Raw genomic sequence first — 26,034 nt, forward strand, 5'->3', positions numbered from 1 at the left:
CCATTTGTCTAATTATAGGCTCATTAAACGAGTAGTTGTGAATTATATACATGTAGTTTATAATATAATTTAGTCTACACATGTCTTATAATAAATGCTGTTACGTAAGGAATATAATCGTCAAAACAGCTGTTTTGTTATCATAATTCAGTGGAGCGTCGCGGGCCGGATTTCAATATATATATACATCCCGGTTTAGCTGGGACAATAGGCTCTAAAGTCCCGGTCATGCAGCATGATAGTCAGGAAAACTTTGAATTTATCCCTGATTCACGACACACTTCACCACTTCAGAGAGGGGGAGAGAGAAAAGTGCTATATTGTTATGTCATAGGTATTTTATGTTGATTGCGAAAATTTAACAACCAACATTAACTACACTGACGATAAATTATCAAAATGCTAAATGAAGGCGTAAAAAGACGAGGGGCAATAATGTTTTATTGACACTAGAAGAAAAACTAAAAAAAGCTATGTGCATGCGCCTAGTTTTTGTTTGAGATGGTGCGTGTCTTCTCTTGCTTAAGTAAAATATAAAGTTGTTCTTGAGTGAAGGCCAAAGGAATCTTATTTTGCAGAATATATAATAAAAGTTATATATACATATACGTGGTGTTTTTGTTACGGTTCTCTATAACTGGCGTTAATTTACAAGCAGCTTTAATAATTTGGACCGAGCTATAGTCGGGATGCCGCGCCTATTGTAACCAACTATAACTCAACCGAAGCATTTAATGACAATTTAGCTCATAAAAACGACATAATTGAGCGCCCAAAATTAAATTGTATAAAAGATCGATAAAATAAATTCTCATACACAATTGGGCTAATAAAATTCAGACGACCAGAGAGACCGACCCACTCGTTTACGTGAGGGATTTATAATTATTTCAACGCGAAGCATCAATACAAACGTAATAGCTTAATTCTTGTTGTTTGACTCATCAACGTCCGTTATCGTGCAGCTGTTGACATTGTTTACATATACGAAACCGATTACAAATGGGGGGATTGCTCTCTGAATGCCTGCCCGGATATTACCTTGGAAAATGTGTCGTGATAAAAAACCAAGCGTGACAAAAAAATCGATTCAAGCTAAACTCGTGACTTTCATCCTAGACATGATATTAACAATACACAACCCACACTAAAGCACCGAGGAAATAGATATTCTATAGATTATATCTACCTATGCGCTTCTCTTGGTCTTTCCTACAAAACATGATGATATAGTTTTTTCTGTTAACAAACATAAATAAATAGCATAAAGCTTGATATTGTTTTTATTCTGATCTCTTTGAGGACAAAATTTCGATTCCATTTCGAAATGCCAGTGTTTCAAAAATGCCCAGTTTTAATCTGCATTTTCGTCATGATTTTGTTCATTATCTGCTGAATTTGCTTCATTTGAATCGTATATAAATCTTTTCATCGTTGGTTTGATGCCGATGATAAGAATTTCAATGATGACGAATATGGAGACAGAAATTGCATAGAAAGCGACTTTTGCAAACTTAGTCATCGCTGTTCTCATTAGGTACGGAATTACTACGCATAAAACGCCTCCAATAAACGCAACAAAAATTCCTTGTGTAGATTCTTGCACTGAAGGGTAAACATGTTGCTTGATTATTTCTTGCATAAATGGGTAAAACGCCAATGTGATTAATCCGTACAAAAAGTTGCTTGTGTACTCCAGTGGTTTGACACGATATATATAGCCGAGAAGTGATGCGGTTACGCTGACGCACATCGAAATACCCAATATGTTTGCAATTGGATTGTACGCCTTCATTTTATCAGCTAAGAAACCCATCCCTACGCATCCTATCAACCCACCAGCGGAATATGACAATAATACATTGCCTCTGCTTTCAGAGGTCTCGTGGGGCCTTACGGGGTTAGTACTATTCTGATACTCCAAAATGCGTGAACTAGCTGGTGCGAGCATATATTCTGCAACAAAAACCGCGTCAACAACGGCAAATATTACAAAAAGAGTTGCGCTTACTCTATCCACAAGAATGAGTTTGACTTCTTTTGCAAATCTCCATAATGCCGTTGCACACGTTTCGTTATTATTACCGGCGGCTATCTTCAGCCTTTGTAGTTCGGCATACGAAGGAGGAATCTTTGGTGCGTTAGGAACGAATAGGCATACACATCCCAGGCAAATGATTCCAACCGCTGCAAAGCTGAGAAAGAGTAACGACAAGTGTGTCATCTCATTTTCAATATTCTCATTCTCAGAAAATATTGCCATTGGTACGAAGGAGGCAACCAGCACCGCAATCATCATTGAAAGCCAGCCAATACCTAAAACAGTCGCCTGTTCTCTCTCCCCAAACCATACTGTTGCCGTTAAAGGCAGCAAAGCAAAAAACACCATAGTAATAGTTCCGACAGCAAATTCAGCGATCATACAAAGAATGAGATACTTCTTAATATATATCACAATTGCAAATATGACAAATGCTGATACTGTAGTAAGGATCATAACTATGTACCACATTTTCACGACAGTCGGTCTCAGAACAAATAGGAATCCAATGATTGGTCCTCCAAAAATCCCTCCAATAGCTGCAGACATTGTCAGCCAGTCTGTAGTACTTTCTGAAACTTGGAAGTATTCCGACAAAACTTCGTTGATGACTCCAAAAAAATGCCATGCAAACATGACAAGAAATCCACAGACAATCAGCAGAAATCCCACAAACCATCTAATTCCATGGAGCTTTATTTTATTCTCAGTCAATAGTGCTGCATGGACGTTTACTATATCCATAGTTTTCTGACGTATTCTGAGATATTGTTCGTTGGTGACTGCAAAAATATGCTACGCGCGAAGTCTATTGCCTTAACCCTTCCGCGCGAGCCATTCAATCAAATGTTTTTATTGAATTAGGAGTTCTATAGGAATCTATAAACAAAAACTTGTATGTCTGTAATGGATATTACGCAATGTCGACACCTTTAAAGTGCCATCGATTTTAAAATTTTGTCATTGATTAGTTGAACTGCATCTATAGTCTTACTGAAACAATAGTGCCTCCTAGTGCTCAGTTTGCCCGATGAATTGATAGCTAGCTACTTAGTTTAAATTGGCTACAAAAGTCACTCTTTTTTTAGTTGAATTACGCATATAAAATTGAATCACAAGTCAGTTCCTTAAAAACGTAGCCCATCTCCAGGATGTTGTTTCAGAATGCGTGGAATGTTTGTCTTTATTCGCCACTCAAATATAAAACACTGTTAAATCTTTTTAAGAAAAAAAATTATTCTTTTTCGGTTTGTCTTTCCGAATTAATTATTCAATATTAGATATTCTTTTTGCTATTTCGAAATTCGAACCGTCCAGACTCTAGAGTTCGTAATAGTTGTCATAACTCCAAATTTTGTTTGGTTCAGTTATTTTGAAATCACCTGCGCTACATTAATCTACTGCGGAACACACCTTGAAAATACTTGGCAAAAATCATGATTTCAATATGCTGTAAATCTAGCTGTTTGGATATATTCACAAATTTGCGAGATCTTAAATTTAGGTATTTTTGCTTTGTGGAAACGCGCAGAAAACATCTTCTTATATTTAATCCTAATGCCTATGTGAGCATTGCTAAGGGATGCTAACATTGCTAAGTTTATATTATTTTTAAAGTTCAGATATTCTGAAACCTGGTGTTTATATATTTCGCTCGCCACCATCATATGACGAAAATTTACCTAAACATTCACTTAATTAGACTCAATCACAAAAAGGAACAACAAAGTTTGAAAAATAAAATACAGGATGTCACTCAATATTAAATAGTCACTAAATTCGACACAATCATATATATAAAAGGGACAACAAAAAGACTTGCAGCGTTTAAAAAACGCTGAATAAACTTCTGCTCTAATAGACTCCCCATTTCCATCTGCTAGAAGTGTGTGGTTTATAGCTCGGACTGATTTGTGGCACTTTCTACATGAGTATTTCAACATATTATGTTTTATGGTTGCGGCAAAAAATGTCCAGACAAAGATGTAAAACTTCAAGTTAGATAAGCACTGGCCTATTCAACCGAGAAAATTAAATTTGGAGGTTAGTATATATTCCTCCTCACTCTTGTAGGCCACCACTCTACCCAAAGGACCAGGGTGCTTCAGTGAGCCTATTTGTTGAGTCCCTTTGATGAGCAGCAGCCCTGGAGTACAGGGGCGAGAGAGAATCTTAATATCGTTTAAACAGGAAATTACTCGTTTTCTATCCAGGTACGCGTATATAGTCCCATTCATTGTTGACACTTTATGCTTCGATATCGACATCTAGTTTGACAATCGGGTAGTTGAGCTTTAAGTTGCCGTTTAGAAATTTTACAACAAAGTCTTCAAACTTTTCGTTTCTGGCAAGGATTTGCAGCCATAAAAAATGATACCGTTTCTGTACTGTTCTGAGTAATCCTGCTGTTTTTCGCACATCTCAAGCCTCTTTAAAACCTCCTCGATCTTAAAGGAGATCTGGGCTAAATCATGCTGGTATGATATTTTCAGATCTGGTATCATGATTTTTCGTGGCTGACTGTTTGTCTGATCGTTCCAGCAGCTTTTTTGTGTGTCCTGGATTGATGGGACAGCGGCTAGTAGCTGGTTTTGGACTTCGCTACTCATCTTGATAGAGGTTAAATAAACGGTATCGTGTAAAAGATTGACTGAAATGTGGTAATTTGGACAAAATCCAATTCAGTAATAATAATGAAGTTATAATTCGTTGTATGATAGTACGGTAGTATCGAAGGTGGTGACCGTGCATTTGAACCCACGTACATTTGAACCCATGTCTATATCGGCGGGTTCAATCTATATGCGGATGCCAAAACCCATGGGTTAGGGTTAGTATGGGTTCAAATATCCGTAAAACCAAAAAAATACTATAGGTACAATGGTATGCAGGTGCAATTGTCGTGGGTTCGAATGTACGTGGGTTCAAATGTACGGGAACCATCGAAGGTATCAGGCTATAGTACTACAATTCTAACCAAAGGTTACACTAACATCTGCATACTTAAACAGCGAATAATCGTCATAGTTTGTATGTCATAGTTTTTCTATAGGTCCCGTGACGATGATCCATTCTTTATAATCCAGTTTCAACGTTAATGGAAAGACCAAGTGATCCGAGTCACTTTGGTATTACTAGATGGGGTTCCGCAGTCTACCATTCCCCAATCTTCAACGACAGAAAATTTCAAAGCCATTGGTTCAGTAATTAGAAAGAAAAGCATTTTTTTCGTAACATAATGAAGAAAAATAGGTACTCCTGTAGTATGTGTACCAGGTTATGGCATAGTTTTATCCCGATTTTCCTTATTTAAGTTCTATTACGAGTTCCGGACTGTCTGTGTTAGCCAAGTGAATATACAACCATGGGTTTCAGTCTCTTTACCACAACTTGATGTAAAACAGGCAGACAAAATTAGTTACCTCCATATTAATACACATATATACTTCTGGAGCGCCGAAAAATAACATGAAAAAGAACAACAACATAATAACCAAATGCCTCATATGTCCACTACGTGTCCAATAACTTCTCATACACTATTGGTCCATTCAAAATCAGACGCCCAGAGCGACCGACCCACTCGTGTACGTGAGTGATTTATACTCATTTTAACGCAAGCATTAATAAAAACGTAATAGCTCAATTCTTGTTATTGTACTCAACAAAGCATGTTATCCTGCAGCTTTTGAATTTGTTTATACGAAACTAATTATAACTTGGGAATCGCTCTCTAGATTCCTGCCCAGTTATTACTTTGGAAAATTCGGGGCTTTCATTCGATATATGATATTAGCGATACACAACCCATACAAAATATAATGATATTGCAATTTCTGATAACAAACACAAATAAATAGCCTAAAATTGGATATTGTTTTTATTCAAATCTCTTTGAGAACAAAATATCGATTCTATTTCGAAATGTCAGTGTTTCAAAACTGCCCGTTAATCTTCGTCATGGTTGTAATCATTATCTGCCGAATTTTCTTTGTTTGAATCGTATATAAATCTATTCATCGTTGGTTTAATGCTGATAATAAGCATTTCAATGATAATGAATATGGAGACAGAAATTGCATAGAAAGCTACTTTTGCAAACTTCATCATCGCTATTCTCATCACGTACGGAATTACTACGAATAAAACGCTTCCGATCATCACGACGAAAATTCCTTGCGTAGATTCTTGCACTGAAGGGTAAACATGCTGCTTGATTATTTCTTGTATAAATGGGTAAAACGCCAATGTGGTTAATCCATACAAAAAGTTGCTTGTGTACTCCAGTAGTTTGGCACGATATATATAGCCGAGAAGTGATGCTGTTACGCTAACGCATATCGAAATGCCCAATATGTTTGCGAGTGGATTGTATGCCTTCATCTTATCAGCTAAGAAACCCATCCCTACGCATCCTATCAACCCACCAACGGAATATGACAGTAATACATTGCCTCTGCTTTCGGAGGTCTCGTGGAGGCTCACTTGGACGGTAATATTCTGATACTCTAAAATCCGTGAACTAGCTGGTGCGAGCATATATTCTGCGACAAAAATCGCGTCAACAACGGCAAATATTACAAAAAGAGTTGCGCTTACTCTATCCACTAAAATGAATTTGACTTCTTTTGCAAATCTCCATAATGCCGTCGCACACGTTCCGGTATTATTACCTTCGGCTATCTTCAGTCTTTGTAATTCAGCATACGAAGGAGGAATCTTTGGTGCGTTAGGAACGAATAGGCATACACATCCCAGGAAAATGATTCCAACCGCTGCAATGCCGACAAGGAGTAAAGACAGGTGTGCCATCTCATTTTCAGAATTCTCATTCTCAGAAAATATTGCCATTGGTACAATAGAGGCAACTAACACCGCAATCATCATTGAAAGCCAGCCAATACCCATGATAGTCGCCTGTTCTCTCTCCCCAAACCACACTGTTGCTGTTAAAGGAAGCAGAGCAAAAAACACCATAGTAATAGTTCCGACAGCAAATTCAGCGATCATGCAAAGAATGAGATACTTCTTAATATATATCACAATTGCAAATATGACAAATGCTGATACTGTAGTAAGGATCATAACTATGTACCACATTTTTACGACAGTCGGTCTCAGAACAAATAGAAATCCAATGATTGGTCCTCCAAAAATCTCTCCAAAAGCTGCGGACATTGTCAGCCAGTCTATAGTACTTTCAGAAACTTGGAAGTATTCCGACAAAACTTCGTTGATAACTCCAAAGAAATGCCATGCAAACATGACAAGAAATCCACAGACGAACAGCACAAATCCCACAAACCATCTTATTCCGTGAAGCTTTATTTTATTCTCAATCAACAATGTTTCATGGACGTTTTCTATATCCATATTTTTCTGACCTATTCTTCGTATATGACTGCACGACTTTGCTACGCGCAAAGTCTATTGCCCTGAAATGGTTTCCGTTTCGTTCGAGACATTCCATTAAATTTTTTAATTAAATTAGGAAAACATTTAGTAATACAGGTTTCCGTAATCAGAACTTCGTATGCCGCGTGACGGATATTGCACGATGTCAACTCATTATAGTGCTACCCATTTTGTCATTGAATGGTTGAACTCACTGAGCATATATACAGGCTAACAAAAAAGCATTTAGTCTGATTATTTATTTTTTCAGGACTCCGTTACATAGAAATAAAATTGAAATTGTTGTTTCAATTCTATTTATTCTTCAAAACACACCTATCACATGAACATTTCCAGAAAAAATTTGCTTAAATCTAACTTTATTTTTTTACAAGTGTGCGGCAACGTTGTTTTCATATTCTTAGTGCGCCGCAAGCAAAAAAGTTTGAGAACGACTGCTGGTCTTGTTGTCAATATGCACAAAAATTTCTGATGTTCGAGTAACATAGATAAAATCATTTTGCGATTTTGATGTCTTGTTTCTACCTGCAATGGTAAAATAAATGTTTCAGATATTACCACGTCTCGGAATCGAACCAAGCTTTGCCCGATTCCCACATCCCTGTTTTTTGTTTTAAATCTATGATAAGCTCACTTATATAGCTAACATGAACGACATTGCCTATGCCCTACCTATACACTGGATATCATAAATCTGTTCAAATTAAAAGCTTTTTATTTGGTCATTTTCTGATATTATATCCATTTACCGAGAGCAGACTTCCACTAAATAGACCTACCTATGGGTTAATTTTTGACAGAACATTTAGATCATACCGAGTAATAACGTCGAGGGATGCATGCTAAAGTTTGTAGGTATTTGATGCAAGATGAAGCTTTAACAGGAAAGTGGTTCCACGAACTTCCTCCGCTTATTTTATGTTGGATAGGCCTCAATGGCGGCGCGTGGTCATTTTGACAACCGGGGCAAGCTACTGCGGGACCAAGTCACCCCCATCTACGGGGACAGGATGAATAAAATCGAATCTACCAATGACATTAAACAACATGATAGGCAACTCTGACGTCACTCCATAAGACTACAGGCGAAAGATTGTATTTCATGATACGCTCCAATGCACATATTTCTCGTCGCCTTTCGCGACTGTTTTCCGCTCGCTTTTGCTGCTCGGCGTCTTTTTTCCGTGTAGTACCTGCCTTTTTGCGCCTGTAACGAAAGAAAATAATCTTTATATCTAAGAAGTTTTGCTCACTTGGAAAGCTGGAATGGCAGACAAGCTGTAAAAAGCAATTCTGGACATCATAGACGTTTTTTTATCAGAGAAGATTACAAACGCGATAGCGGAAAGATTTGAGTGGAACATTTTGCAGATATTGACAAAGTTCAAAGTTAGTAATTTTAATGTTTGCGCTTAAACATTAAAGTTTCATTCAAAGAGGGTGTCATACAAAACAGCAAAAACGTTTTTACTTCTCTTAACGGTGCTGTGATACAATTCCATAACACAAAGTTTGCCACTATCGAACTTGCTTTTATAGGTGAATTTATTAGACATATTACATATTCCGTTAATCGTAGGTAACATTGCTGGTACATAATACATCGTAGAGAGGTTTGTTTAAATTTAGGAATTTAGCTCATAGCCCACTAATTAATATTATCTTCTATGCAGGAGGTTGCAGGGCTGAATTCAACTTGCAGCCTTACCGATCACCTGACGATGCTCATTTAGTTTGGCTCGAGCAAGTCTTCTTGAAATGCTTGTGTGGATGGGAACTACTTATATGTTTTGCCTTCCTCCGATTTTAGACAAATTTATTCTGGGGGATTTTGCATATAATTCTCATTGATTGTTGGTTGTTTATAATTCCTATTAATTGTGAATTCTGATTATAACAAGGAGTTAAAAATTTTTTTACCTAATTTACTGGCACCTTTTTCTTGTCCATACTCCAAGCCAATGACATTAAACAACATGATGCGCAACTCCGGCATTTTTGTCCGAAGATCGTATTCGATAGCACGCTCCAATGCACATACTTGACGAGACGAAAACGAGCGGATGTGTGCTGCTTTCAAGGCGTAGCACGAATGGTGTTCGTGCCTGCTTTGACAGTTGTTGTCGATTTTAATGATATTTTTGAAAGTTGGGGTAAAAAGAAATCGGTAAAAGGTAAGGTGAATACTATTGTTGTATATCACACCCGCACTGTTAAGTACATGTGGGAAAGCCAGCCTTTGTCAAATACTACGAAGTTATTAATTCAGTACGGTACGTAGTTGCCCATTTGCCGAAATTACATATTTACTTACCCCTTATGGTTTCAAATAGTTCATGCACCTCCAGTTAGATTTTTTTAATCAGTGAGGATATATACTCATTGTTGATTGCTGCTCATTGTAACATACTCTTACGCATTCACTTTTATTTGCGTATTGAATCAAAGTGTTAACAAGTTCACCTAACATTTCACTCATATTGTATTGTCTGATTTCTCAAGTATTTGGAGCCACGAATGCTTGTAATTTTCTGACTAAACCCTTTTATTAGTTGGTTTATATACCAAATTCAGTAAAATATTTTTTAAATAAAACATGAGATATTGGATTTATTAGCTTTTCCATTCTGAATCATATAGACTGCTTTATTTATTCTTAACGAAAATTAATAAATCTCCTCTCTTTCTTCAGATGTGAAAGTTGTGGACAAACCTGTCTAAGCATTGTGAGACTCTTGCAGCACAAGAGGCAATAGCAGAAATAGCAAGTATATCAATCAAGAAATTAAGCCGACATAAAGCAAAACTTTCAACTATTCGTCTAATCTCAATTTCCTATTATTTATTCACAGGACAACTATAGCAGACGGGGAGATATTGGAAGTCTGGCGACATATCAGTGACAGTGTGATTCCAAGAAATATAATGCAATTGAAAATTGCAATAGAAAAACAACCTATGGAGGCATGCAAAGACATTTGACCCTCCGGTAGAGTTGTGTATGGCCCCCACATCCTGCAGGGCTTGAGGAAAATAACTAAAAATTCCAAAGCGTAAGATTGCATAAGCGGTCTTATTTGTAAAAAGGCACAAAACACTCCAGACATACTTAAAACAGCTTTGGAAATGAGGATTACGGGTACCTCACTGCACCTGTGTTATATTTGGTTCATCAACTTTTGGTAGTACTATAGAAGAAATTCCGGAAGGGGTATAATCATCATTCATGATAAAATACTATCATATATTTTTTGAACAACTTCAATCTAGACCAGGGATCTCAAACTCGCGGCCCCAGAGAACTTCCAGTGCGGCCCTCGAACGCTTAACAATAATTGTAATAGTATTTTGGAAGTTTTTATTTTTATCTAAATGTAATAGATTTTTCAAACCTTCTAAAGTGAAATTGATTATTCACACAGAAAACAATTTACTGAAAGTAGTTTTGGAATATTGATTTTTTTTGTCCACATTTTGACCCAATTAAGAATACACATCAAGCTAGCAAAAGAATACTTGAATAAAACACTTGAGTAATTAAATTAAACGCAAAGTACATGAAGAAGGTGGCATTTTCGAAGAAAATGGGAGTTGTAACATTTCTGCTCTTCACAAAATTCTGAAGCACATTGTTTAATTTGTCATATTTCCATCAATACAATCAAAAAACACAATAAGCTCAGCAGTCAATATGACAAATTCGAAGACCAACTTCGAACAGAAAATTTCCATGTGTTTGTATATTAATATAATTATACAACGACTTAGTTACTAAAAATCAATATCAATAATAATTCAAGCAATCCTATGCCACGCAATGTAGTGCGAAATGTCTTGTCGAAAAAATCTGTCATTTGTTTTTTTACTGATCTATACATGAAATGATAAAAGTAACTTTTTTCCATTACTGGAATTAATTAAACATTCGTAAAGATCCAGATAAACCCATGATCATGTGGCCTCGTTAGTTAGAGTTGGTACTATAAAATCATTTCAGACTGGCCTTAGTATGCTGGTGACACAAAAAAGATGCCAAACGCCAGGACAAATGTAATTATTAAAACATTGAGTTTATACTGTAGTATTTTTGTTAATTTTAGGTTCATATATTTAGATAAGTTATTTTTAGTGTATGTATTATTCTTTCCTTATTCAAATCTTGTTCAAAAATGATTTTGATGGTTGTACATAGAATTTTACGATTTTTTATAATAAATACTGTAACTTGCAAATGTTGCAATAATAGTGGAATGCAAATATTAATATGTAATTGCATCTGAAATTGAAGAAAATAATAAAACTTAATCCAACTGTTTAGTTGCATCACAATATATGTCACAAACTAAAACTATCTTAAAAATATCTTTTGAGTATACATTATCAAAAACTGTTTGCGGCTCTTTTTACAATTTTCAAAATGCAATGCGGCTCTCGAAAACCCATGAGTTTGACACCACTGATCTATTCTAGACGATTCAAGCATTGCTTCGGGAAATTATATCATTTCAATTAAATTGAAATAATCTCGCTATATTAAATACAAAATCGTTGCTATCATAAAGGTAAACCAATTCAGCTACTCGAAATATATTGGCCTTCACAAAGCAATGGAGGCAAAATTGAGAGTTCATGAGCTATGAACATTTGTTCTTTTCTTTGTCTTGAACTTTCCATACTCCACAGCCCCTATTAATTTTTTTTAATTTTAATTACCATGTGATGGTCATACATATCTTTAACTTGTATTTTCTGTCATGATGTATTATCTCAATGTGCCAAACTATTAATTAGTGTGCATATTTTGCTTCCAGATGACATAAATGTATTGTCATGTTTATTACCTCAGCTTGGAGTATTGACAAGAAAGAGGTGCCAGTAAATTAGGTAAAAAAATTTTCAACTCATTGTTATAATCAGAATTCACAATCAATAGGAATTATAAACAACCAACAATCAGTGAGAATTATATGCGAAATCCCTCAGAATAAATTTGTCTAAAATCGGAGGAAGTCAAAAAATATAGGTAGTTTCTATCCACACAAGCATTTCAAGAAGACTTGCTCGAGCCAAACTAAATGAGCATCGTCAGGTGATCGGTAAGGCTGCAAGTTGAATTCAGCCCTGCAACCTCCTGCATAGAAGATAATATTAATTAGTGGGCTATGAGCTAAATTCTTAAATTTAAACAAACCTATCTACGATGCATTATGTACCAGCAATGTTACCTACGATTAACTGAATATGTAATATGTCTAATAAATTCACCTACAAAAGCAAGTTCGATAGGTGCAAACTTTGTGTTATGGAATTGTATCGCAGAACAGTTTTGTATGACACCCTCTTTAAATGAAATTTCAATGATTAAGCGCAAACATTAAAATTACTAACTTTGAACTTTGTCATTATCTGCAAAATGTTCCACACAAATCTTTCCGCTATCGCGTTTGTAATCTTCTCTGATAAAAAAAAACGTCTATGATGTCCAGAATTGCTCTTTACAGCTTGCCTGTTATTCCAGCTTTCCAAGTAAGCAAAACTTCTTAGATATAGAGATTATTTTGTTTCGTTACAGGCGCAAAAAGGCAGGTACTACACGTAAAAAAGACGCCGAGTAGCAAAAGCGAGCGGAAAACGGACGCGAAAGGCGACGAGAAATATGTGCATTGGAGCGTATCATGAAATACAATGTTTTGCCTGTAGTCTTATGGAGTGACGTCAGAGTTGCCTATCATGTTGTTTAATGTCATTGCTCCAAGCAGAGGTAATAAACAAGACAATACATTTATGTCATCTGGAAGCAAAATATGCACACTAATTAATAGTTTGACACATTGTGATGATACATCATGACAGAAAACACAAGTTAAAGATATGTATGACCATCACATGGTAATTAAAATTAAAAAAAATTATTAGAGGCTGTGGAATATGAAAAGTTCAAGACAAAGAAAAGAACAAATGTTCATAGCTCATAAACTCCCAATTTTGCCTCCATTGCTTTGTGAAGCCCAATATATTTCGAGTGGCTGAATTGGTTTACCTTTATGATAGCAACGATTTTGTATTTAATATAGCGGGATTTTTTTCAATTTTATTGAAGTGATATTATTTCCCAAAGCAATGCTTGAATCTTTTAGAATAGATCAGTGGTGTCAAACTGATGGGTTTTCGAGAGTCGCATTGCATTTTGGTAATTGTAAAAAGGGCCGCAAACAGTTTTTGATAATGTATACTTGAAAGATATTTCTAAGATAGTTTTAGTTTGTGACATATATTGTGATGCAACTAAACAGTTGGATTAAGTTTTATTATTTTCTCCAATTTCAAATGCAATTACATATTAATATTTGCATTCCACTATTATTGCAACATTTGCAAGTTACTGTATTTATTATAAAAAATCATAAAATTCTATGTACAACCATCAAAATCATTTTTGAACAAGCTTTGGATAAGAAAAGAATAATACATACACTAAAAATGACTTAATCTAAATATATGAACCTAATATTAACTAAAATACTACAGTATAAACTTAATGTTTTTTTTAATTACATTTGTCCTGACGTTTGGCATCTTTTTTTGTGTCACCAGCATACTAAGGCCAGACTGAAATGATTTTATAGTACCAACTCTAACTAACGAGGTCACATGATCATGGGTTAATCTGGATCTTTGCGAATATTTAATTAATTCCAGTAATGCAAAAAAGTTACTTTTATCATTTCATATATAGATCAGTAAAAAAACAAATGACAGATTTTTTCGACAAGACATTTCGCACCACATTGCGTGGCATAGGATTGCTTGATTTATTATTGATATTGATTTTTATTAACTGAGTCGTTGTATAATTATATTAATACACAAACACATGGAAATTTTTTGTTCGAAGTTGGACTTCGAATTTGTCATATTGACTGCTGAGCTTATTGTGTTTTTTCATTGTATTGATGGAAATATGACAAATTAAACAATGTGCTTTAGAATTAACTGAAGTGCAATGCAGAAATATTGCAACTCCCATTTTCTTCGAAAATGCCACCTTCATGTACTTTAATTTAATTTAAGAATTCTTTTGCTAGCTTGATGTGTATTCTTAATTAGGTCAAAATGTGGACGAAAAAAATTAATATTCCAAAACTACTTTCAGTAAATTGTTTTCTGTGTGAATAATCAATTTCACTTTAAAAGGTTTTGAAAAATCTATTACATTTAGATAAAAAAAAAAAACTTCCAAAATACTATTACAATTATTGTTAGGCGTTCGGGGGCCGCACTGGAAGTTCTCTGGGGCCGCGACTTTGACATACCTGGTCTAGAATGAAGTTGTCCAAAATATATATAACAGTATTTTATCATGAATGATGATTACACCCCTTCCGGAATTTCTTCTATAGCACTACCAAAAGTTGATGAACCAAATATAATACAGGTGCAGTGAGTTACCCGTAATCCTCATTTTCCATAGCTGTTTTAAGTATGTCTTGCGTGTTTTGTGCATTTTTTACAAATAAGACCGCTTATGCAATCCTACGCTTTGGAATTTTTAGGTATTTTCCTCAAGCCCTGCAGGATGTGGGAGCCATACACAACTCTACCGAAGGGTCAAATGTCTTTGCATGCCTCCATAGGTTGTTTTTCTATTGCAAACATTTATGGAGTACTCTAATTATATTTCTTGGAATCACTTTGTCACTGATATGTCGCCAGACTTCTGATATCTCCCCTTCTGCTATAATTGTCCTGTGACTAAATAATAGGAAATTGAGATTAGACGAATAGTTGAAAGTTTTGCTTTATGTCGGCTTAATTTCTTGATTGATATACTTACTATTTTTGCTATTGCCTCTTGTGCTGCAGGGGTCTCACATTGCTTAGACAGGTTTGTCCACAACTTTCACATCTGAAGTAAGAGAGGAGATTTATTAATTTTCGCGTTAAGAACAAATAAAGCAGTCTATATGATTTAGAATGGAAAAGCTAATAAATCCAATATCTCATGTTTTGTGAAAAAATGTTTTACTGAATTTGGTATATAAACCAACTAATAAAAGGGTTTAGTCAGAAAATTAAAAGCATTCGTGGCTCCAAATACTTGAGAGATCAGACTATACAATATAGACCGGTATGAGTGAAATGTTAGGTGAACTTGTTGACACTTTGATTCAATACGCAAATAAAAGTAAATGCGCAATAGTATGTTACAATGAGCAGCAATAGGCAATGACTATATATCTTCACTGATTATAAAAATCTAAATGGAGGTACATGAACTATTTGAAACCATAAGGGGTAAGTAAATATGCTATTTCGGCAAATGGGCAACTACGTACCGTACTGAATCAATAACTTCGTAGTATTTGACAAAGGCTGGCTTTCCCACATGTACTTAACAGTGCGATGCCCGGGTGTGATATACAACAATAGTATTTACCTTACCCTTTTACCTCAACTTTCCAAAATATCATTAAAATCGACAACAACTGTCAAAGCAGGCACGAACACCATTCATGCTATGTCTTGAAAGCAGCACACATCCGCTCGTTTTCGTATCGTCAAGTATGTGCATTGGAGCGTATCGAATACGATATTCGGCCAAAAATGCCGGAGTTGCGCATCATGTTGTTTAATGTCATTGAATCTACATACTAGAAAAAGTCCTGAATTTCGATGAGTCCCTGACCATAGATATTTACATACTTTTACATAAATTTCCTATGCATTGCCCTGACATCCGTTCTACTAAACTAAATCCATTCCTCTTCCGCTTTATCATCTTAAATCAATGGCTCTTCCATGAGATCTTGGAGAAATGATGAAGATAATAACTTTAAATGAGTTTTTTTGTGCGTATGTAATAGGGTTTTTCGGAGATTATGTGTTCGAAACTCCTTACAATACATTACACTAAATGATTTTTCCGCATGGGAATAATGCATATTTTTTCTCTCCATTGGTTGGCTCGTCGTCAACTTTCAGACGTTTCAGCAGCGATTCAGTTGGCAGAGTAGTCGAGTTTTATTTTTGCTGTGAAGAGTCCCAGAGTGGAGGGTATTTCCACCTCAAACGATACAATGGAGGCATCTGATACTAAAGTTCTTCAGGTGACGAACATATCACCTTCTGTAACTATGGAACAGCTTGAAACTTTGTTCAGTTTCCTAGGACCCATCGATGAAATGCAAGTTTTTCCTAAAACGTAAGTTACCTTCAGACCTAAGTCTTTACCATTTCGAATACTGGTACTAAAATACGGTAATTAGGTACGGTACTTGTACAATCATTGCATCATAGAATATGATATAGGCTAGGCTACTGCATTTTCGTAACTTCCTTTTACAGTTTTGTCACTTGACTGCTTGATCTTCAGATAAAAAGAACGACTGTTTATTGATTGTATCAAACTAAATCAAAAACAATGTACCCTTCATCGTAATATTTTCTTTGTTTCACTAAATATTAAAATCTGTTGTATTTATTTTGCTGCTCTCGACATTTTACTGTTTCATCATAAAGTCCTGAAAGTCCCAAAAGCAAACAAGTGTCCCAACTTTAAGCAAAAAACGCAACTTTGGCATGTGACAGACGACGCACGTCGCTGTTGGTTTATATTATTATCCATACTTACAGGATATGATCTGATGCATCTGCCATCGTGCCAGATGCCCTCTTTCAAGAAACAGCTGAACAAAGTGAATAATCAAATGTAAATGATGTCTGGATGTAGTTCTGCACATTATGTCTTAGAAATATAAGATAAAAAATTAAAATATGAATAGGATGAAGCGTTCCACCAAGTACAAACTTTCAAAAAAACAGGGCACTCAAGTCTGAGAAAAGCTACATTTCACACAGCTTATCTTATTACAGCTTTATCAAGCTTCCAAATGTTTGAAAATCTAGTTTGACCACAAAAACTGTGGCTTATGCACACTGTCTTTAACAATATATGTTGAAAATGCTTACCGGTACTCAACTTAATTTATTTCTAGTATATGCCAGAAATTTCGACCTCAATCAGTAGTCTAGTCAAAGAATTCGAAATCTTCGCGGCCCTGGAAATAAACATTCTGTAATGCTCAGTAACCATTTTACTTTGAAACTCCCACTGCGTCTTCTAATTTGTTCTAATGTAAACTGGCTGTAATTGTTTCATTTTCTTTTAACAGAAACACAATTCCAGTAAGCTCGAAAGTAGCTTTTATTCGATTTCAGAGTTCATCACCAGTCGCAACAGGACAACATCTTTCACATACTGTATTCATTGACAAAGCATTGATTTGTGTGGCTTATAATGAAGGTACAGAGGTTGTTTTATTAGCTTTGAAAAAGTTTTATTTATTCATTTTGCTGTTTTGTACTATGATTTTAGCCCATAACAAAGCATTCATTATGTCAACGTTATACGAGTTTGCATTTCAATTTAAATCATTTTATTATGATTATAATTAGGGGTGGGCAAAATCGAATATTTTTTTCGAATCGAATAATTCGAATATTTTTAACGAATACCGAATAGTCGAATAACGAATATTTTTATACACAACAGGAGGTCCAGAACGTCGGTCGATACTCCCTTTGGCTACGAAGCGTTTTTTACTGGTTAATTTTGTTATAATCGCTGATTGTTTTTGTAATTGTCAGGTGAACGTTTTTGCGGCGATATATAATCTATATTACCGCCCTTTATGTTTTTTGCAAGTATTAATTCTTTCGGGTCGGCGGACATCGAAGTTTATATTTCGGGTTTACCTGTGCGTTCACGTCGGCTCCAGTTGTTAAAACCATTAAGGAATAATTTCAAACCCCCTAATTAATATTATTCTAATTTTTATCATTTGCATTGGCTTTCATATTACTTATCAGCGTTTGTAAATTTATCGTCACAATATTAAGGGAACGGTAATTGTATTATCGATACCGAGATGCAGATATTTATGACAATACCGTAATTAACTTGCTATGCTTTTCTATGGTGTCTATGTTACTTTATAGATAAACCTCGCAAAGCTGCGATTGCGTCAATCCCGAATGTTGATTTATAATAGTGACTAAATAATTCGACAATAAAGGCATTTCTGCGTGGCCATATGACGAGATGACGTTAATAAGCAGCGCTTCTTGAATAATAATTTACATATTCGACCTATTGCTGAAAGAAATTGCGCTTTTGTACCTAATAGATGGCCAGGCGGTAATTATAACTAACTCTTCCAATGTCCGACATTTTCTTTCAAGAAACCCCCGCTATCATTATAGCTAATATCGTTACCGAGTAATACAAAATTTTATTTACGGAATTTGCGAGTCCACTTCTACTTCTCTTGACGATTTTGATAATGTCACGCCCTATTTATCAGTGCAAAAATGCTCAAAATATAACGAATGTAATCGTTTCCGACGATACAACAATTCGTGAACGAGACGCATTGTTACATCGAAATTCACGATTGATTTTACGTTATGATTTCTACACTCCACCCGCCATGCATGCCCGAGTGAAATGTTTACATTTTCGAAACATTACTTGGTCAAGAATGAAAGGGATCACTAAAGAATTAATTTGAAAGTACATTAAAAGAATTATGTCCTGCCATTTCTTTACTGGTCATAGCTTGTTTGTGTTATACTATGTATGGTTTCATGCGAAAGTTATTTAAACTTTTAATTTTCGTTAAACAAATTATGTTTGGTTCATGCATGAAACGGCTAATCACGTGCCGCCAATCGTACGGAGTTTAAAATCTGGGATATTTATTTTAAATACCTCATCTGATTTGACGTTTCTAAATTTAGGGAACGGTGTCGGTACCTTGTTTTGCAAAATATGGAATTGAAATGAACGATTGAAACGCAAAGAAAACAAATAACACCACAACGCAAAGATGATTTTTCAAATTTGTCGCTTTTGTCTGTTAGCGAGCGTTGTAGGTGAATTCTCGCGCAATTCACGATCGGTTCAGAGACGTTCTGTGTCTAAGCGAGGCGGCGCAGATCACGTGGTACCCGATATTCGAATAGTAAAATGCCATTCGAATAATTTAATATTCGATTCGCTATTCGTTATTCGAATATTTTGCCCAGCCCTAATTATAATGTGGGCCATGAGTCTGGAACACTAAAATAGTCCGTTTGCGTACTTGGAGATTTGTAAGTCATTATCGAATGTGGCATCACCTAAATGGCCCTGCAACTTTATAATTTTTTTGATACGCTTAACTGATTTTAGTCATCTTAGAAAAGTATAATCTCATGCCTGTAAAAATAAAAAAGTTGTAAAATAGAATTTTATAAAGTATCCATATACTTTGTATTCAAAATACCATATACTGCATACACCTCCATTGTTATCAAATATTATAAGTCATATTCTGTTTTCTCTTCTTTCTTTGTGTGCATTATTATAATATTATGTGGCTACATACTACTGCACAAGAATGAGATAACGGCCTGAAAGATACTACAATTCTTGCATGACCAGCGATGAGAGGAGACAATGCAGTACTCGACTTAAAAATGTTGCTTGTGGCGTTGCCTAAATATCATATCTAACTTGCGTCAGAAATCTAGAAATTAAATTAAAATATATTTTATAATATGATCGCTTTTATTATCTGGTAATTTTAAACATAATATCAAAGCTGGGGTCAGCTGGGGATATTTTTCAGACAAGACAATATGATAATTAACTATTTAACTTATCTCTTACTTGTATGTTTTAGAAAGTGGTAAATCGAATAAGTTGTCAGTTCATCAATAACCATTTTGAGCTGTGATAACTGTGTCAATTAGCGGTAAACAGCTCTGTTGTACGTTCTCGAAATCTTACTATTTTTTTTAACAAAATCTTGATGTTCCATGATCCCTTTCAGGTTGTTTTCTCTGCGTTAATTAAGTGTTTTATATCTATAATGTTGTGATTCGGGAAATTTCATGGCATTTTGTGCTATGTTTTATATTTGTGCACGTTCTAGCCACACACAGAGTGGAGGATGGATGTCTTCACTTTCTCTTCTATATCAAGTGAACCTCTGGATACCCAAAGTGTTTTTCGATAAATTCACTTTCCCTCAGAAAGTGAAAGCTAGTTTTGTAAGTCAAAGAGTGCCAGCAGACTGATTGCAGTTATTTAGATCGTTTTATACTAAATATACTTTGTAGATTAAAATAGCAACCTCGATTTTATATCTCTGATATTAATTTATGACTGGCTACTAGTTCTCAATAAAAATGTATGAAATATCCAAAAAAGAATCCATTTCTTTGTGTTCACCCATTCTTTTGTATACCAATATCGTATTTTCTGATTGTTGTGTTTGAATTAACAGGAATCATACCTGATGAGAATGTCGCAATGCAATATGTTGCACCAGCAACAAGTGAATCTGAATCTGGAGTAAGTTTAGCATCCTTGATTTTTTTTATTTATCAAGCTAAAAATGGAATTCATGCCAGCTTCAAAGTTAACAAATGTTTTTATTCGATTTTATCGTTTATGTAAATCGACAATCTAACACAAGAGTAGAGGGTGGGCCATAAAGTGTGCAGATAAAATTCCACTATATCAACATTTTACTGGGTCATGGTATGTTTTATTAGGAAGTGTCTTTGGCTTTGCGTGACCAAACAACCAACATTTCAATTTATCTTTTATTTGAAAAAACATAAATTTGAGACGGTATATTGCTAAATAACTTTTTTTTCATCAATTTTACTACAACCTATTTTCTGCCTTCATTTTTTGTGTTGGTTCGATCAAATAAATGGTATCTTTCATCCTGCTATATTTTACAACCATTTGCAGCATCAGATACCAGGGAATGTTGATCCAAATAAAGTCGAGGAAATTAAAAGAACTATATACGTGGGAAATCTGGATTCAAAGGTACTTACTAATAATTTTTTTCAATATAACTGTATATTTATACCCTTTTTTACATTCATTGCTTCGTCGTTTGGTCTGAACAAGCAGCAATTACTCGGTAAGGAGCTACTATAGATGGTAGGAGAAGAATATTTTTGGTTCCTAAATTGCCTATCAAATTCACTACATTCTGGGTGAGGTCAACTTAAGATTTTAAACTGTGATGGCGTCATAGTTGGGTCAACCGTTTCAACCACCAATCCACTTGTTTGAATTCTAATGCATTTCCTAAATAATTGCAGTTTTATTGGTTGTACAATTAAATTCTTTTGAGCTGTTTATTAAGTTTTTTCTTGTAAAATTTGCATTCATTAATGTTTACTTGATATTATCTCAGTATTAATATGTGTATTGCAATCTTCGTATAAAAAGGAGTGTTAGCAATTTTTTGTGTATTGAAACCTTGCTAGTTGACTACTGGTGGTTTTCGACCATTTTACTCTATAAAGTAGGGAAAAGGTTGAATCTTTATTCTCGCCTCTCTTCTGAATGAAAACTGATTTGCATTTTGTGAGTCTTGTGTAGTATTTTGCTGTAATTACTGATATGCCTTTCTAAACATAATGTAGTTGCTTACTGTGTTTTGTAAGATCAAGAATATGTTTATTTACTCTACAGAATGCAACGGCTGAACAGTTATTAACATTTTTTACAACATGTGGAGAAGTACGATTTGTACGTATGGCAGGAGATGAAACGCAACCGACACGCTTCGCTTTTGTCGAGTTCGCAGATACAGCGGCCGTACAAAATGCTTTGCAACTAAATGGAATGCTGTTTGGTGATAGACCTATTAAGTAAGAATAAACTTTTTAAGATGGCTAAAATTTGGTGATTTGATTTTGATATCGTTCGCATTACTAATGGGGACCTCATTTGGAACTTTTCAAAAAAGAATATTTAATTAAATTTTGTGTTTATGTTTTGCTTTTTTGTATCAATTTGGTTTCATAGAGTAGACTCTCGTCTCATAATTGAACTTTTTATATGCAGCCTATATAACCTCATCTGCATGTTATCACTCTTTAAAATGATTGAATATATAGTATAAAATCTTTGGTTTTCAAGACTTAGGTACTGTTAGTGTTGCCCCTTTACAGTACTTGTATACATCATCATCGACCCATAACTGGAAAACTTTGAGCTTCCGATTTCGGACAAATAATTGGCACATGATCAAAAAAATTTTTTTGATGATTCTGAGTTATATTTCTGACAGATATTTAACCCCATATTTTTTCTCGTTAACCCTCTTGAGGGCGATATTGCGCACCTAGAGAAGCACTCGTCTAGATGGCTTTATTAAGATAAGTTAATGACTGACTGTGTGGAATTTAATGATGAGTTATCACATTCAAATTTTTACGCTTTGCTCCAACTTTATTTCTGTGCAGCATATCTTATTGATATTTTTTTTGCAGGGTCAATCACTCAAATAATGCTATTGTTAAACCACAAGGGAAAACTCAGGAAACGAATGCTAAAGAAATTGAGGAAGCAATGAGAAGAGTGAGAGAAGCACAATCACTCATTTCAAAAGCTCTTGAGCCAGAAGTTAAAGGTGAATAATTTGGCAAATTAAGATAGAATTTCCATATTTATCTCAGCGAGAAGAGGGAAGTGGATAATACAGCTTAATCATATGGAGTACCACAGCCTCTCGTTCGGTTAGGTTCATGTGGTTATGTGTTGTGCCAGTTATTTGTTTTCTGATGCATGGACTTAATGATGGAAGTTAAATAAACCACCCTACAACGTTGTTGAGTCGAGCAATCCACCCTACAACGTCATTGAGTCGAGCAATCCTGCCCCACATGATTATCCCCCAGATGATTTGAACCTGCGATCCCATGCAGGATAATCAGAGATGTGATGCCAAGCGTATGTCGGACCTGCTTTCAACCTGTTATTTTGAAGAAGTATTATAGCATTACTGATTTTGCAACGATTTCATAAAGTTAGGTGCAGTGTAACCAGGTTATGCATGGACTCCACAAATAAATACAAAGTGTTTGTATACGTGTATGTTGGATATTAATTTTTAGAAAAGAAACGTCGATCGAAATCTCGTTCAAGATCGAGATCTCGTCATCGACATAGAAGATCTCGTAGTCGCAGTAGTAGAAGAAGACGTAGTAATTCTCGAAGCAGGAGACGCAGACGGTCACGTTCAAGGTCAGCTGGAAGATCAAGATCCAGACGATCGAGATCCAGATCAAAGTAAGTTGTTTTTTAATTTTAGACATACTGATTGAGTGTTATGATGTACTTGCTGTTTAGTTTGCACAAAACTAATTTGATATCTGGTTGATGTATTGCTCTTACCAAACAAACAAAAGTTTGCAATGCGACTGAAAGATAAAAGATAATAAATTTTATCTTACTGGTCTCGGATAACTATTTATTACTGTGGTAATTACGTGCATCTGCTCATATAAGATTTGTATTTTAATTTTATAACAGCCCATGGGCCATTGTGTAAGGTAGATATGTTAGTCAATAGCAAATGCTATCTCTAATTAACTACCTTTGAAGTAATTCTGGATTCCCAAATATGAAATCAATCTTGAGTGATGGTATATAAATGGTTAAGATATGGCAAATTAAGCTCAGAATTCTAATGACAGGGTTGGTAAAAGCAATCAATGCTGTATATTGTATTTAAAAGATTATGGTAATGTTCTCAATTTAAGTTTCTAATGATTGAATTGTCTTAATGCCATATTGTATAGTTTTATGGGCACTAAATTTCAGCATAATTGGGAATCTTACTTCATAACAGGAAACGCCATCGCCGATCACGAAGTCGGAGTCGCAAGCGTGACAGAAGTCGTAAGAGAGATCGCTCATCCTCAAAAAAAAGAGATCGCTCCTCGTCAAGAAAAAAGGAAGGTTCCCCATCGAGAAAGAGAGACAAAGATAAATCTAAGTCTCGGTCAAGATCGAAGTCACCAGGAAAAAAGTAAGTTTGAAGAATATAAAAAAGCTTGTCGTGGTGTTTTCAAGAAATTAATGTTGCTAATTACTGCATCAAAGTATCAAAGATTTTAAATAACATTTTGTAGATTAATCCGTCTAACCTGCTTATTATATTGCACTTTACACATAGGAGTAGTCGTCACAAGAAAGATCGTAAGAGAGACAGAGATCGTGACAGAAGCAGAGAAAGTAAGAGGAAACGACGGTCTCGATCTAGAAGTCGATCTAAAGGTGCAGAGAAGAAAGCTGATGAAAAGGAAAAGGTTTGTTTCAAAAACATTAAAAACATTACATTGATACACAAATATATCCGTCTCTACAACAACATGAATGAAAATTATAATTCAGCATGTGACAAAGTGATTAGTGGTGTAAATAGGACAGATCAGTTTATTTCTATGTATCATATCACAATTTCTGTCCCGGCTGATCATCTTATATTGGTTTTGAAATGGTGTTTTTTTCCACCCTGGCTCAAACTTACATACAAGCTGTATGAAATATGCAAAACCAGAAAGATATTGTATCTTCCCACTGTTCAATACCTCTTGTACACAGTCTTGTTCTTACATGGTAAAGAAGTCGAAGGAATTGTATAGGTATTTGTGTTTTTTATATATATTGTGTTTTTATATTGTCATTTGGAATGTTATCTGTCGTATATTAGAGTTCACTGTATTCCTAATAACTATGTAATAATTGTTGCTTATTGTTTTTTCAGAAGAATGAAGGAAATGACAAGAAAACTGATAATGGTGAGAAAACTACTCCTGTCAAGGCTGACAAAGAAAATATTGAACAGACTGTTGAAACAAAAACAGCTGTCATCACAAATGGAGAAACTGTTAAAAATGGAGATCCGTGAACAAATATCATTTTACCGATTCAGCTATAGTGATTTTGAATTGGACTCATAATTTAAAATCATAAGTTTGAATTCATAGTTATTTTAGCATTCTAAATTTTCGAATTGTGTTGTATTGCGGCTTCCTCCACCGCCAAGACCATGCATCTGAAAACAAAATCACTGGCTAACTAACCCCATACCCGACATGGACTGGTAAATCCTGTCCTGTACATACAACTGTAGTAAATACATAACAGTACAGAATTTCTGGTGGAATGTTAATATGGAAGGTTCTTTATCAGAAAAGTCCGCCAGAGAATGCTAGTTCAACACATTAGAAATAATATCAGAACCTTCCTAAGAATACATTGGGGGTATGGACAAAATGGAATTTCTTAACCTGTCTTCGCAATTGAAGTGTCATTCTGGTGTCTCTCTTATCACCTGAACTAACCATTGTTTCATATTCTAGAAGTGATGGGATTCTGAGGATTATGATTAACACTTTATGCTTGAAACCTTTTCAAGTATGATATTATGTTACTGGTGACTGATTTCAGTTAGAAATTCTGTGTAGCCTTTGGGCTTTCAGAATATAGTGGTAATATCTTCAAACATCTCTAGCTACTCATGATATCCTAATAGTCGATTATGTTAGGAATTTGATGTTCGGAAACATTTTTCTAATGTTTTGATTGAAAGGGCAGTTGTACTAGCATAGAGTACTTTGTATTTTGTTTTAGATCACTCTTGTACATTACTGCCTTGTTAGCTGCTTTCTTTAACATTGTAAATATACATCAAACTTGGCTTTAGTATTCCAAT

The 26,034-nt window shown here is 35.0% G+C and overlaps 3 protein-coding genes across 3 annotated transcripts; 1 reads left to right on the top strand and 2 right to left on the bottom strand.

Moving 5' to 3' along the window:
* Positions 1–1,354: 1,354 nt before the first annotated feature.
* LOC120325838 (putative MFS-type transporter C09D4.1) lies at positions 1,355–2,785 on the bottom strand. The gene has a single exon (XM_039392000.2). It carries the CDS (start codon positions 2,783–2,785, stop codon positions 1,355–1,357), a length of 1,431 nt encoding a protein of 476 aa, XP_039247934.2.
* A 3,204-nt stretch (positions 2,786–5,989) lies between these two features.
* On the bottom strand, positions 5,990–7,414 carry LOC120325839 (choline/ethanolamine transporter flvcr2a-like). The gene has a single exon (XM_078111577.1). The coding sequence runs from the start codon at positions 7,412–7,414 to the stop codon at positions 5,990–5,992; it is 1,425 nt and encodes a 474-aa protein (XP_077967703.1).
* Positions 7,415–16,409: 8,995 nt separating this feature from the next.
* LOC120326066 (uncharacterized) lies at positions 16,410–26,033 on the top strand. The gene is made up of 10 exons (XM_039392290.2): positions 16,410–16,658; positions 17,629–17,759; positions 20,788–20,855; positions 21,264–21,344; positions 22,002–22,180; positions 22,805–22,944; positions 23,429–23,603; positions 24,166–24,345; positions 24,493–24,625; positions 25,084–26,033. Exons 1-10 carry the CDS (start codon positions 16,534–16,536, stop codon positions 25,225–25,227), a joined length of 1,356 nt encoding a protein of 451 aa, XP_039248224.1. The 5' UTR covers positions 16,410–16,533; the 3' UTR covers positions 25,228–26,033.
* The last annotated feature ends 1 nt before the right edge of the window (position 26,034 follows it).

Source organism: Styela clava, chromosome 4 (genome assembly GCF_964204865.1).
Source record: "Styela clava chromosome 4, kaStyClav1.hap1.2, whole genome shotgun sequence".
Taxonomy (NCBI): domain Eukaryota; kingdom Metazoa; phylum Chordata; class Ascidiacea; order Stolidobranchia; family Styelidae; genus Styela; species Styela clava.

Bases quoted from the DNA above. Each gene is read 5' to 3' on its own strand.
- LOC120325838 (XM_039392000.2), bottom strand. From the start codon at position 2,785: ATGGATATAGTAAACGTCCATGCAGCACTATTGACTGAGAATAAAATA.
- LOC120325839 (XM_078111577.1), bottom strand. From the start codon at position 7,414: ATGGATATAGAAAACGTCCATGAAACATTGTTGATTGAGAATAAAATA.
- LOC120326066 (XM_039392290.2), top strand. From the start codon at position 16,534: ATGGAGGCATCTGATACTAAAGTTCTTCAGGTGACGAACATATCACCT. The intron at 22,945-23,428 runs GTGAATAATTTG...ATTAATTTTTAG, and splicing joins TCTTGAGCCAGAAGTTAAAG to AAAAGAAACGTCGATCGAAA. The intron at 23,604-24,165 runs GTAAGTTGTTTT...ACTTCATAACAG, and splicing joins CGATCGAGATCCAGATCAAA to GAAACGCCATCGCCGATCAC.